Here is a 12,330-nt window from a genome sequence, read left to right as displayed (position 1 = left end):
CATGATGAAAGTAATGAACTGGTAGCTGATTAAAAGTTAAATATGTGTCATGAGTTTGATGTTTTTTAAGAAGTAACAATGAAAATGTATTTAAAAATGAGTAAAAAAAAATGCTGAAATGTAATTAAGTAAAATTATGCAAAGAAATTGTTTATATAAAAATTATACCCAAAAGTACAAACGTTTTTAAATAATACTTAGTTAAGGTAAGGAAGTAAAAGGAGCGCTTTCCCCTGTGTTGAGTGGGCGGAGGGATATCCTTCCTCGCACTGCGGTCTTTAGTGCACTGAGGCCTGGGAAGGGGCGGAGTGATATCTGAGTGCAGGAGGGAAGGAGCTGAGGAAAGTTTCCGCAGAAGTTAGTGGAGGTGATCGGAGTCGCAGTGCGACCGCGCCGAGCTGCACTGAGGAAATACGGCACTGGACTAACGCCGAAAGACGCTTTTTAAAAGAAGGTTTCTGCGAAAGAAAAAGAAGAACAAACCCACTCTATGAGGCTGCTTTTTCTCAAAGTGATCCCTGGGAACTTCAGTCTTTTTCTCGTTTTTTAAAAGGATGTATTATTGCTGACGCTTTCAACAGAGGAGATGGATAAGATGTCCACAGATATGAGGAATTACAGATTTTGGGTAGTCCTGTCAGTGTTGGGTCTTGTGCACATTTGTGAAGGTGAGTTTCACACCTTTTCTTTGCTGCTTCATTGAAAGAAAGTAAGAAAGTTGCAGACAACCTGCGCGCGCGGTGTGGATGAGACGGAAGACACGCTCGTGCTTCTTTTTGTGTGTGTGTGTGTGTGTGGGAAAATTTCTGTACTGGCTTAGAAAACAGTGCGTGTATTACATTTCCCAATGCATTTTAACCAGGGAAAAAATCTACTTTGTTACACTTGATGCATTTTGGAGTTTGTCCTGTATACTTTATTTACAGTCCTTCAGCTGCTCGGTTCATCACTTTAGGTGGAGGATATTCCACAGCAAGGATGCATGATGTATCTGTTATCCGTTATTGCGACTTTTGCAGTTTAGTAATAACCCAGTTTAATAAGATGCAAATCACAAACACAATATTATTTGCTTGGTATGAACATCCTGAGCAAGCTCACGCGCTCGAGTGGAGTTTCGTATGGAAGTGCATTGAGTCAAAGCTCTCGCGCTACAGCTGCAAAGCTTAATTCAAATGTCACATCAGCCAGAATGCAATTTGCATTAAATCCTGTAAAATGCAATATTTACATCAAATCCTTACACACACACACACACATATATATATATATATATATATATATATATATATATATATATATATATATATATATATATATACATACACACACGCATATATATGTATGTATATCTATATCTATATATATATATATATATATATATATATATATATATATAGAGAGAGAGAGAGAGAGAGAGAGAGAGAGAGAGAGAGAGATAGATAGACAAATACGTACACACACTTGTGTGTGTGTGTGTGTGTGTGTGTGGAGGAACCCAATAACCCAATATATTCATGCATAGTGCATAAGTACATCTAAGGGGCATTTTTTGCAGCTGGATTTATTTTTTTTTAATGAAACTTTCTGAGAATGTGCAGGTAGGTAGGACTGATGAACATCTGAGTGCAAATATAATTGCGCTGTTTTGAGTGATTGTCAAGAAGACCGTGAGAAAATATTGCACCATCGTGAATAAAGCGCCTGAGGTGCAATCAGTAGCATGTTGAGCGCCTGGGTTGCCAGATTGGATGTGTTTTCAAACCCATCACAATTTTCAATCTCAGCAGTTCCCAGTGAACAAGTCGAGAGTGTGATTTAAAACACTGGTCTGATTTTGGTCTGACCATAATTTGCATGCAGTATAGCGCTATTGAGGTTGAAAACCTGGCGATCTGGCAACACTGGTTATGCCTCACTTGCCGATACATTTCCACACGTGTGTTTTTAATGTGCTTTTGAAGCAAATGTGTTACATGATTTAGTGAGTTTGCGCTATAATATAAGCTCTGTATGGGATTAATATGGGATTGGATAAGGATTTAGGTCGATGATCTGTAACTTTGCCCCCCGTGTGTTTTACGAACAAAGAGCCATTAAGAACTGAACTTTGTATTGTGCAATGGGGGGATGGGAAAGTTGATGCAATTTGATCAAAATGCTTTAAAAACACAGCTTGAAAGTTTCAACCAGGAAACTGTAGCACAACAAGGTCGTGATGTCTGCTACAGAATGATATTTAGTGTATTTGGTGCATTTTAATTTGGTTGAATAGAACTGATCACTCATGCTCACCTTAAACTTCATAAAACGTCATAAAAACCCATGACTAGAACTATGACGTATGAACTTAATGACTTAAAGTGACATTTCTATTCTTTTAACACAGATCTGAAAATGTAGTGATCAACAGGCGAGCATTGCCGTTCATGGAAATTTACCACTTCAGAGTCTTTGCGCAATTACGCACAAATCCAGCTGATAACAAACAGCTCCAAAGCATGAACCGTATCTGACTTAAAGCATAAATGAGCTTTTAATCACATTTTGAAGTCTGTGTGAATGAATCTGAATGGTTATCTCGTTCACACACGTCCATTCACACACAGATAACAAGCAAAAAACACTGTGAGAGCAAAGGTGTCTAATCAAAAAAAAGAGAGAGAGAGAGAGAAAACAACAACAACAGCACAAAGTAGCACTATGCAAAGAGTGTGTATGTGTGTAAATGTGCCTGTGTGTGTTTTTTTTCCACAGGACTGCGCTGCTTGGACACACACAGACCATGTGAAAACGGGGGAATGTGTATTGACTCGAGATGCATGTAAGTTTTTGATTTTTGCTCTTCTTTTATAAGTAACCATCATTGTTTTATTTTCATTAGTGATGTAGTGGGAGGAGCAGCAAAGACACAGCTCTCAGAAATCGCACCTGTTAGCAAAGAGCCAGCCCTGGATAACTTCTGAGAAATGGCTCACTACTGCAAGTGTAGTTGCATTATTCTCATTCAAACATCAAACGTGATGTTTCATAGAGATTTTCTACTGAGAAACACATCACTCAGGAGTTTATTTAAAAAAAAAAAAAAAATCGTGTCAGAGGAGAACTTGAGCACTGACAGACCAAAGACGTTCATCTGTGTTCATCATAGAGTCGACCATATTGTCCATTTTAAGTTCATCTCAGCCGCATGAATGTAATCCTACACTTGTTTTGTTTTTGGTCCATATCACTTCATCTTTTTGTCCACAAAGACACATTAAAACTTTTACTGCCAGAAATCTGGACAGCTCATAAACATCAAGTTGCCGGTAATAATCTTTAGAGCAATTCCCTATTTTTGTTCCCTAAAGAACATTGTTTTCAGTGGTTTCACAGTACATTTAAACATCTGTGGTCGGAAATGATTATTCAGTTCTTTGTAACACCAACCAAAATGGTTAAAGAATCTTCATAACGTTCTTTAGGGAACCAAAATGGTTTTTCTTTGGCTACAATTTTTGAAGATGATAGTCACTCAGCATTTGGAACAACTTAATGATTAATCAGTAAAATGTAATTAGCACTTCGCTAGTAATATAGGTTCAGGTTGGCACACTTCAGGGTTCTTTGGTTGTTGTTGTCCATCTGGTAGAACCCTATAAGAGATTATTTTCCTTTCAAAAAAGAGTTCAAGAAGAACTGTTTTAGGATGCTAGTAATGTACCACCCAAAGAATTGTTTTTTGATTGGTGCTACAAATAACTGAATAATCATTCCAGACCATAAAAGTTTAAGTATAGTTTGTAGCACCAACCAAAAGTGATCGAGTAACCACTAAATGATTCTTTAGGGAAACAGAACGGTTTTTATATGGCACTGAAGTTTTTTTTACAGCTCTGAAGAACATTTTCTCTTACTTTTTTTAAGGTTATGGGAAGTCAGCATTCCTGTAGAACATTGTAATATTTAGTCAGCAAAATGTAATTAGCACATCGCTAGCAACATACAGAATTAGTTTAGCACACTTTAATGGTTATTCAGTTTGTCCCTCTGGTGGAAACCTTAAAGAAATGGTATAAAGTAAAGCATTTTAGGAATTTGGAAGTGTTAACCACCAAAAGAAGCTCTGAGAAAAATGTTCAAGATTGTAGGTAAACTTGCTAAACTTGTAGAGTGTAAAACCAAGCAATGTTTTTTTGGGCTAAAGTAAATGGATGTAATTTTATGAAGCTACTTATTAAATAAACAGTGAACACTTTTGAAACTTAAAACTTTCCTTCAGCTGTTCAGTAACAGAAGAATGAGCACACAGCCGACATCACAGTTCACAGTTAGCTTCACAGGTGCTAACCTCTTCACCTCGCCTAACTGAATGTTTTGAAAAGGAAAGGAGTAGGTGCTAACAACATTAGCTGTTTCATGGGTACAGGTTATCTGTGGAGAATGAATGTTTCTGTTGTGATTTAGCCTTGGTCGTAAGTGTCAGATTGTGTATGAGGCTGTTGGATACACTTGCAGCTGTGTTGGAAAGAAGGTTGGAATGTTGCCAATCTCAAGGCAACGGTTATCATCTTTCTTTTTTGCATTTTGGATTTTTTTTGTTTTGTTTTTGGCACAGGCCCTCGTTCTCTGTTGTTTTATAGCGAACATGCTGTGTGGCTTTGAGGTGTTCGGTCTGAGAGGCTGAATGGGTTGCCAGGCACAAAGAACAACAATGTTGCTCAAGTCTTCTCATGTCTGCTAGATGACACATGGGCCGCTTGCACCTGTCCATAAGATTTCAGATCCTTCAAGTGGCTGGGTTTAGAAAAATAAAGCTAAAACACAGTGTGCTGCTGCTTTGCAGTGTTTTGAACTTTTGGGTTCATCCATTTCCACTGCTTCCCACAGCTTTTGTCTTCGCTCTGTATGCTAATGCAAAGTGATTGTTATCACATGAATGCCTGGGGCTGTTGTTTTAGCTTTCGTGCCTGATTTGAACTGTTGTGTGCCTGTGTGTGTGCACACTCTAGCTTTCATTCATGATTAGAGTTTTCCCCCACCACTCATGAAAATATGGGAAATGTTCTCTGTGCCGAAGTATAACACCAGGCAATAGCAGTTAAGTTGTTGTTCAAACCAAAGGCCCTACACTCACTTATATTGCAGTGTATGAAGAATCCGCAAGCTGTGGAAACAAATGAAATGGGATAATGTGGTTATTCGGCATAATAAGATTTGCCCTCGTAGCTCTCCTTTATAGTCACTTTCATAACTCTGTAATGCATGCCTACTACTTGACTTTAAACAAAATATGCTATGCTAGAAGAATGTCCTTTAATCTCAAAAAGGAGACATGCTTTGATTTAATAAGCATGTTGCATATCTGTGAGCTCAGTTTTGACTTAGCACATATAACAGAAGTCAGTTTACTTCGAAATGACATTATTTAGCAGCCCTACATCTTTAAAGCGTTTCTAATCTAATGTTTAAACCAACAGGCATGCTTCAAGTCTTTTAGCACATACTTTATCCGTAACCCATTTGCTTTTGTCTTTGTTTTCTGTCCCTCAAGGCATTTTTTTTCCTTTCCTTCTAAGTTCAGTCTTTTGTTCGTGGTGAATGTTGTATCCTTAGGCGCACTGTTATTACCTGGTTACTGACCAGCTCATGAAGAATGAGCTCTCAGTTCAGGTCAAACCCTGTAATGTTATGCAGACTCACACCCAAGGGTCAGGTGAATGAGCATTTCTATAATTACATTTAATCATCTTGACAAGATGCTTTTATCCAAGTGAGGCAGAATCCAAAACAAGCTTAGAGCTGAACGGTTAAGGTTCAAGAGTTTTGCTCATAGAACCAACACTGGGTCTTCTATTCTATGTCACTAGTACAGAACCTAATCTGCAGTGGAAACCACATGCTGTATTAGATCTCTATTCTTTCCAATGGTCCATCTAAGGGGAAGTCAGCTAGATAAAAGGGTTAATGTTTTTTTTTTCCTGTTTTCAGCTCCCTAATATGGCAAGACATTGGCTACAAAAGATGTGGCCACTTTAAGACACTCAAGCAGAAAGCACGTAAATAGAATATGAACAGCCAACTCTGTCTTTTAATCATTACGCATCACACATCAGGTTGAGTGATATTAAAACATGTAGGTAAATATTTAACAGAGTTTATGAACCTCCTTTGACCTGTTTCCTGCATACTTGAGCACAGAGACACACTTGGTGTGTCATAACAGCATATGTAAGTAATTAAACTCCAAATTGAAAGTGGTTGTCCTGTAATGTTGTATTTTTGTACCCTCAGAGAGGTGTTTAAGTAAAAGCTTCCAGCAGAAAAGGGGACAGTAAATGTCATACTACACAGAGCAGTAACACGACCATACTGAGAGGCTTGACTCAGGAGAGTGGTCTAACTGGCTCAGAGACCATCAAGCTCGCTCCACCACACCTCCTGCCCCTTTCTCCAGGGAATGCGGCGTAACCAGAGATCCAAACAGCAGAAAAGGACCATTTATTCTTTTAGATACCAACCTGTAACCTGGCACCGCAGGAGGGGGAATGCGAGAAAAGAAAAGGGCGAATGAGAATGCTGGAAAAACAGGCAAAAATAATGGATAAAGTCCAGGCAACTAGTAGCACAAATTGAAACTTGGTAGATATTTTGCTAACCAAATTGCAATTGCTATGCCAAATTGCTATGAATTGCTAATTGTGAACTTTTTAGGTTGTTCAGGCTTCATATTTATCATCTTTCTTTCTATGCAGTCTCAGGTGACTAATATTATGTGAATTCTGCCCCAGGACAGCTATTGTGACTGCCCTAGTTATCATGGTACTTGACTGCTGTATTGGTCTGACGCCAAAGACTAACCTGTCCTGTCTGCGACCTACAATTTATGAAAACTCCACTCTTCTTTCACTTATTTGTGTCCATTCTTACTTCATGGTGCACTGCCTCTAGAGTTTTAGTGACCAGTGTAGTCCTTGACAGATTACAGAAGTAATCCTTGAGTAACTCACTCCCATGAGTGCTTGCTCACAATAGTCCACAGTCATATGGGTGGAGGGATACTCTTGGGGTTAGTGTTCTTCGTGGGCCATCACCACATCAAATGGTTCAGTCTTATTTTGTCAAATCTGATGTCACAATGAAATGTTGAACTTGGATTGCATTTAGAAGCATTGGCATAGGTTGAGGTCTTAGAACTTGGACCATGGTCTATGATGTTTCAGGCCAGTCTTTTGCCAGGATCTGAATCACAAAGAGTGACATAGCACTTGTTGGTGCTGAGTCTAGGAATGTGAGTCTAGGTGAAGAGTCAGGAAGTCCCACTGGAGTGGCTGTTTCAGTGGCCCCCTGATCTCATCCCACCCCTGTGAGGAGTGCTTGCAAGCAAGCAGTGCTCAACTGTGGGATAAAGTCCCAGCTGAAGCAGCGAGATAATTAGGCAGATTGTGAGGGTGTCATTCAGAGAGGCTCCAGCTGGAGGAATAGGGGGGTGTCTAGGGGGTTGAGCCGGGATGCAGGGGACAGCTGGTGGATGTTGTGATGGTAATCCACTGAAGTCAGCCCTTTACAAAAGAAAAGTGGAGGGCCAGGTGCTGCCTTTGAGTGGCCTGCTGCCCCATGCCGAGACAGACAGGCTCATGGAGGACCGGAGGTGGAGGGCCTCTACGCACACACACAGACAGAGTGAAGAGATGTGGAAGCTCATCTTACCAGACGGATGACCGCTTTGGTCACTCACTTGCTGAGTCTCTAAGAACTGTTGGTTGTAGATAAAAGAATGTCGGCAAAAAACCCACAAGGCGGAGACAAGTGTTTTCTCTTGTCTCTATGTTCCTCAGTTTGAGAGTGAATACTGTGTGTTGTTCATGGTGGTACCCTGACCTTAGTAGTAAAGTGAGTCTATAAATTGAGGATTGGCTTGATGATCCGTGGAATTTCTGTGTCTTGAGAACAGATGGATGTGGCCAGAGGCATTCAACAGACACTGCTTGGTTCCTCAAAACCACCTTCTATGTTCGTTAACCCATAATAGCTGCTATTATTTGATTATTGCATTTTAAGAGTTTGCTGCATGTAAAGCACAATGCATAACTTCAGTACAGTCTTCACTGCCCATTCATTAACACATATTTGGCTTCATGCAGTTTTTTCCTACTTTCTTTTTGTTGGATTAGAGAGGAATGTTTAATAAGATTCCTCCTCTCTGGCTGTCTCAAGCACTGTCCAGTGGAATGCTTTGAACAATATTTTCTAATGAGTCTGATTTGACATAGCCATGTAGGCTTGCACCAATATTAGTTTGCATTCATCTGATGGACAAATTCGATCAACTGATCCAATGTAAGCTGGAGAATGTAACCTGGTAAACTGCACTCTGATTGGACACACTTTGAGACCATATGGGGGAACAAACAATGTAAGAGGCTGTATGAAGCCTGCCCCAGTTCCCAGGCTCTAGAACAGGAAGTGATGACTTCTTCTGACCCGTCTGTTTCACTTACCCACTGTCTGGCTCATCACCTCGCTTAATTCGGGTCTCTTACAGACCCTATATGATATCTCACTGGTACAAATGGAAAGCAGGCCCTTTTGTGGGCCTGAGAGACATTATTAATATCAGTAAGCCAGTGCTACCTGTTCAGTGATAAAACCAGGATAATGAAGGCTTCCACACAAATCTAATGCACTCAGTGTTAGAGTTAGCCATGCAGGAGCACTGTGGTCAGGTTTTACAACGTGCTGCTATTTGCTTTGGTGTTTATTAGATGGTGAAGGAGATAAAAGAAGGAATGATGGCATTCATGTGAATTTGTGGGTGATAAAGCTATGTTATAGCTGTTAGGCACTGTGGACATTTTTCATTTTATCTGAGTTGGAAGTACATTGACTGAAGGATGCGTGGGAAGAAACACCCGCAGTGTTGGACTGGTTGTTTTGGTCTTCATTTTAGTGAACATACCTGCCCAAATGGGGGTAAATGCCCAAATTCCAGACTATATATAGTAAAGGTACTCATAACTGTGTTTTAAATGATTCATGTGAAACATGGATTTTTTTAATACAAAGATGAATGCAAGTTGTGTGAAAGGCATCCATTTGTAGGATTTTCCTATCATTATCCTGCAAAGGCATGGGGTACTGATAAAAAAAAGAGCTCTTGAGTTTGTTGCGCAAAGTTGCCTCCATCACTTTCATTTCAAAACATTTCTTTTCTCTCACTTTTCCATCATTATTTGTGTGATTGTGTAAATGCAGAGAAAGAGGAAATAATAGCTAATGGTGGAAAACATCTTGTTGAGTAACATGAAAATTAAATGTTGTGGTTGAGAAATAAATGATTCATTGAATGGTTTTACAGAGCTACTATTTTAAAAGAGATCTTTCCCCTGGTTTGTGGCATTATTGTCAGGCCCAACCATCTCTGAAAGTTCCCAAGGATCTGGTCCATTTTGGGTGGTGGGGTGGGGTTTTTGTGGCAAAACACATCGAAGAATGTTTTGGAAGACCTCAACTCCATGGTGCATGCAATGTGGTTATGGTTGCCTTGTTAGCAATAGGAGAAATTCCAAGCTACTTTTAGCCTCTCAAACAAAATGTAATTAGAAACACAACAGCATAAGATTGAGCAGGGATCTGTACACTATCCTGTTTTCTGGTTGTACATTCAGTGCTTGTTTTTTGCCAGCTCTGCATGCATCATTATCATTATCACATTAAATAACAAAACCACTCCCTTCCAATCTGAGCCTAATCTTTAAAGCAGAGATAATTGTGAGGCAGTACAGCTTAGGAGAACAAGAAGAGAAGCACAGATTTGAGAACAGACTGGTTTTGGATGCAAGGGGAATGTGTAGCTGGTTCTGTGGATGGGGTAATGTTCTTTTAATGGTTTGTTGGTGGAAATATCAATCAATAGGCATGTTGTTCCCATTGTTAGGCCCATTGTTATGGACAAACCTTGGAATTACTTTGGGAAATCTCACATTCAGTTTCAGTTTTATTGGTTTTGACTGTGATGTCTAATTCAGCCATGCATAAAGAAGGAGAAAATTTGGTCCTGAAACTGTCCTTATGGAACCCTGTCTCCCAAAGCTCCCCCTCCTCTGTCTCTCCCCAGCCATGGGTTACTGTTGCCAGGCTACAGCTGAGGTCTGTTGGTCCGTATAAGAACGGGCCTGAAAGCCTGGCTGTTTGGGTCACTGCCCCCCACTCCCTCCTTACTCACACAATGGGATTCTGACTACTTTAGCTCTTTTATTTGGCCCACAAAATGCTCCCCTACCCCCACTTTGGTTCCTCTATGAGAAAAGGGTTGGATGGGTGGGTGGGTGTGTGGGTGTGAGTGGAGGGGGTTCTTGTTGGCAGTGTGGTGTCAGTATGGGCTCTTTACAAAGGAATTGTGCTGCTCCCCACTTGTAGAGTTTGGGATGGGGGTTGTGCTATGTGCCAGACATTGTAGCAGACCAGGTTTTGTGAAGATTTTCTCATTTAGGTTTCTTCTAATGAATGAATCAATCATTCTAGCCCTTATTTTTTTTTTATAGTTCTATGACATTAAAACATACAGAGAGTAACATAAAGTCATGTTGCACCATGAGAAGCGTCTTCCCTATACCATGCATGCTTATTGTTTTCACCTTGGTGTGGGATGCTTGGCTTGAAGTACCTGGGAGGACTGGAATCTTTCCAACAGGAATTCTCCCATGCTCAGTGGCTGGTGGACCATGACCGAACTGAGCTCCTTTTTGGGATGAGCCATCATGTGTGCGCCTCTCCTCTACAGGTGCTATGACCTTAAGATTGTATGGACTAAAGCTGAGTAGAGTGGTGTTCAGTTACCTGCCCTGTTGACCTCCAGTGCAGGAAAAACAGCATAGAGTTCCCATAAGGAGCTGAGTCGATGAGATTCACACACATAAATCATTTGGTCAGCATCCTTAAAAAACTTCTGAAGACTCATCACCTCCTATGCATCTAATTTGATACACTTTATAGTATATCATTATTCTGACAGAGGGAAGATATATTCTTACAGTACATGCAGTGAGGAATGTTGTGTATTTTTCATTGTACAATGAGTATTATGTTCAAGGCAGCTTTCTTCTACTCTTCCCACCAGCACTCCCAGAGGAGCAGACCAGGTTTGTAAGTCCCAGGTTTGGCACACGTTTATCAAATTTCTCTGATTAAGAGTGCTTATCTTGGATCAACTCCCTCAGTACATATGATCATAGGGTGAAGCATTGTGAGACAAAAAAATGATCCTACACTCAGCACTCTTGCTCTCGGGAGCTTGATAAACATTACCCAGTGTTCATTTGAGTGTGTGTATTGAGCAATACTCTGCGCATGGGAGTTACTGTGGTTGTGTTTGTTTTTTCTTTGCATCAGTGTCTGAAGTGGTTTGTCTTCTACTCACTCTGAGATAGCCTTAACTATCAGACCTTTACGTTAACCTACTTTTATTGACAGACCAAATATTATCATGTGTAGTGTGTTGGGTGTGTACCTTCGCACTCACATGCATGGTATTGTATCAGAAGAATGCATGAATGTATGTGTAAAGTTTATTAAGAAGGCATAACTGTGCTATTGTTTAGCTCATAAGCACCAGAAAACACCAGCTGGAGCTGTGCTGACAGATGTGGACAGATGTGTAGAGCTGGGAAGCACTCAGCTGCAGCTGGCACAAGCCTTCAGGAGTGTTGTGACATGCCGGAATGATCATCTCTGCCCACTCTCTAGCCCAGTACAGCACACGCTTCCTCAGGGGTCAGGGGTCATGCTGCCTATGGTGCATAATGTCCCGCACCGCATCTGCAAATACATATCTACTTTTCAGGAAAAAAAAACCAAAGCTTCCAGAGCTTGCTGCAGTTCATAGAGATGTCTAGAACAGTCTAGAATTTCTGGAGACATAGGTTATGTTGGAGTATGTTAACAAGTCTTTTTATGCCTGGCTCCATGTTGTAAGAATAGAATGATAGGCACAGCCAAGGTTGAGACAAAAGAATGTGTGTTTTGGCTGCCGTACTACGCATGAGGACAAATAACCTATCCTTTCCTGTCCTCCCTCATGTGGCTGCCTGACCAATATCTGCACATTCAGTTATCATATCCACAGGCATTCTTCAAGGACCACAATCCAGACACCAACACTGATACGCCCTCATACGTGCATTAATGACACCAAGACTCTGTAAAATTTCCAATAAATCCAGTATCTGTTTAAAATCCCAAATGCAGCTTTTCAACAACCCAGACTATTTCTTTCAAAGAACATTTGTCTCCATCTTATTTTACTTTTCACAGTCTTTTACAGTTTTAAAACAGCTTATTGGCTTGTTA

The 12,330-nt window shown here is 40.4% G+C and overlaps 1 protein-coding gene across 1 annotated transcript in view; it reads left to right on the top strand.

Annotated features, from left to right (window-relative positions):
* The first annotated feature begins 342 nt into the window (after positions 1-342).
* The window catches only part of notch3 (notch receptor 3), a 36,698-nt gene continuing 24,710 nt past the window's right edge, over positions 343-12,330 (top strand). The window contains exons 1-2 of the mRNA XM_026946058.3: positions 343-668; positions 2,758-2,824. Of these exons, the coding sequence (XP_026801859.2) occupies positions 587-668; positions 2,758-2,824 (149 nt within the window). The 5' untranslated portion in view covers positions 343-586. The remainder of the gene's footprint in view (positions 669-2,757; positions 2,825-12,330) is intronic.

Source organism: Pangasianodon hypophthalmus, chromosome 23 (genome assembly GCF_027358585.1).
Source record: "Pangasianodon hypophthalmus isolate fPanHyp1 chromosome 23, fPanHyp1.pri, whole genome shotgun sequence".
In the NCBI taxonomy this organism is placed as follows: domain Eukaryota; kingdom Metazoa; phylum Chordata; class Actinopteri; order Siluriformes; family Pangasiidae; genus Pangasianodon; species Pangasianodon hypophthalmus.
This window is presented reverse-complemented; position numbering and strand designations above follow the sequence as displayed.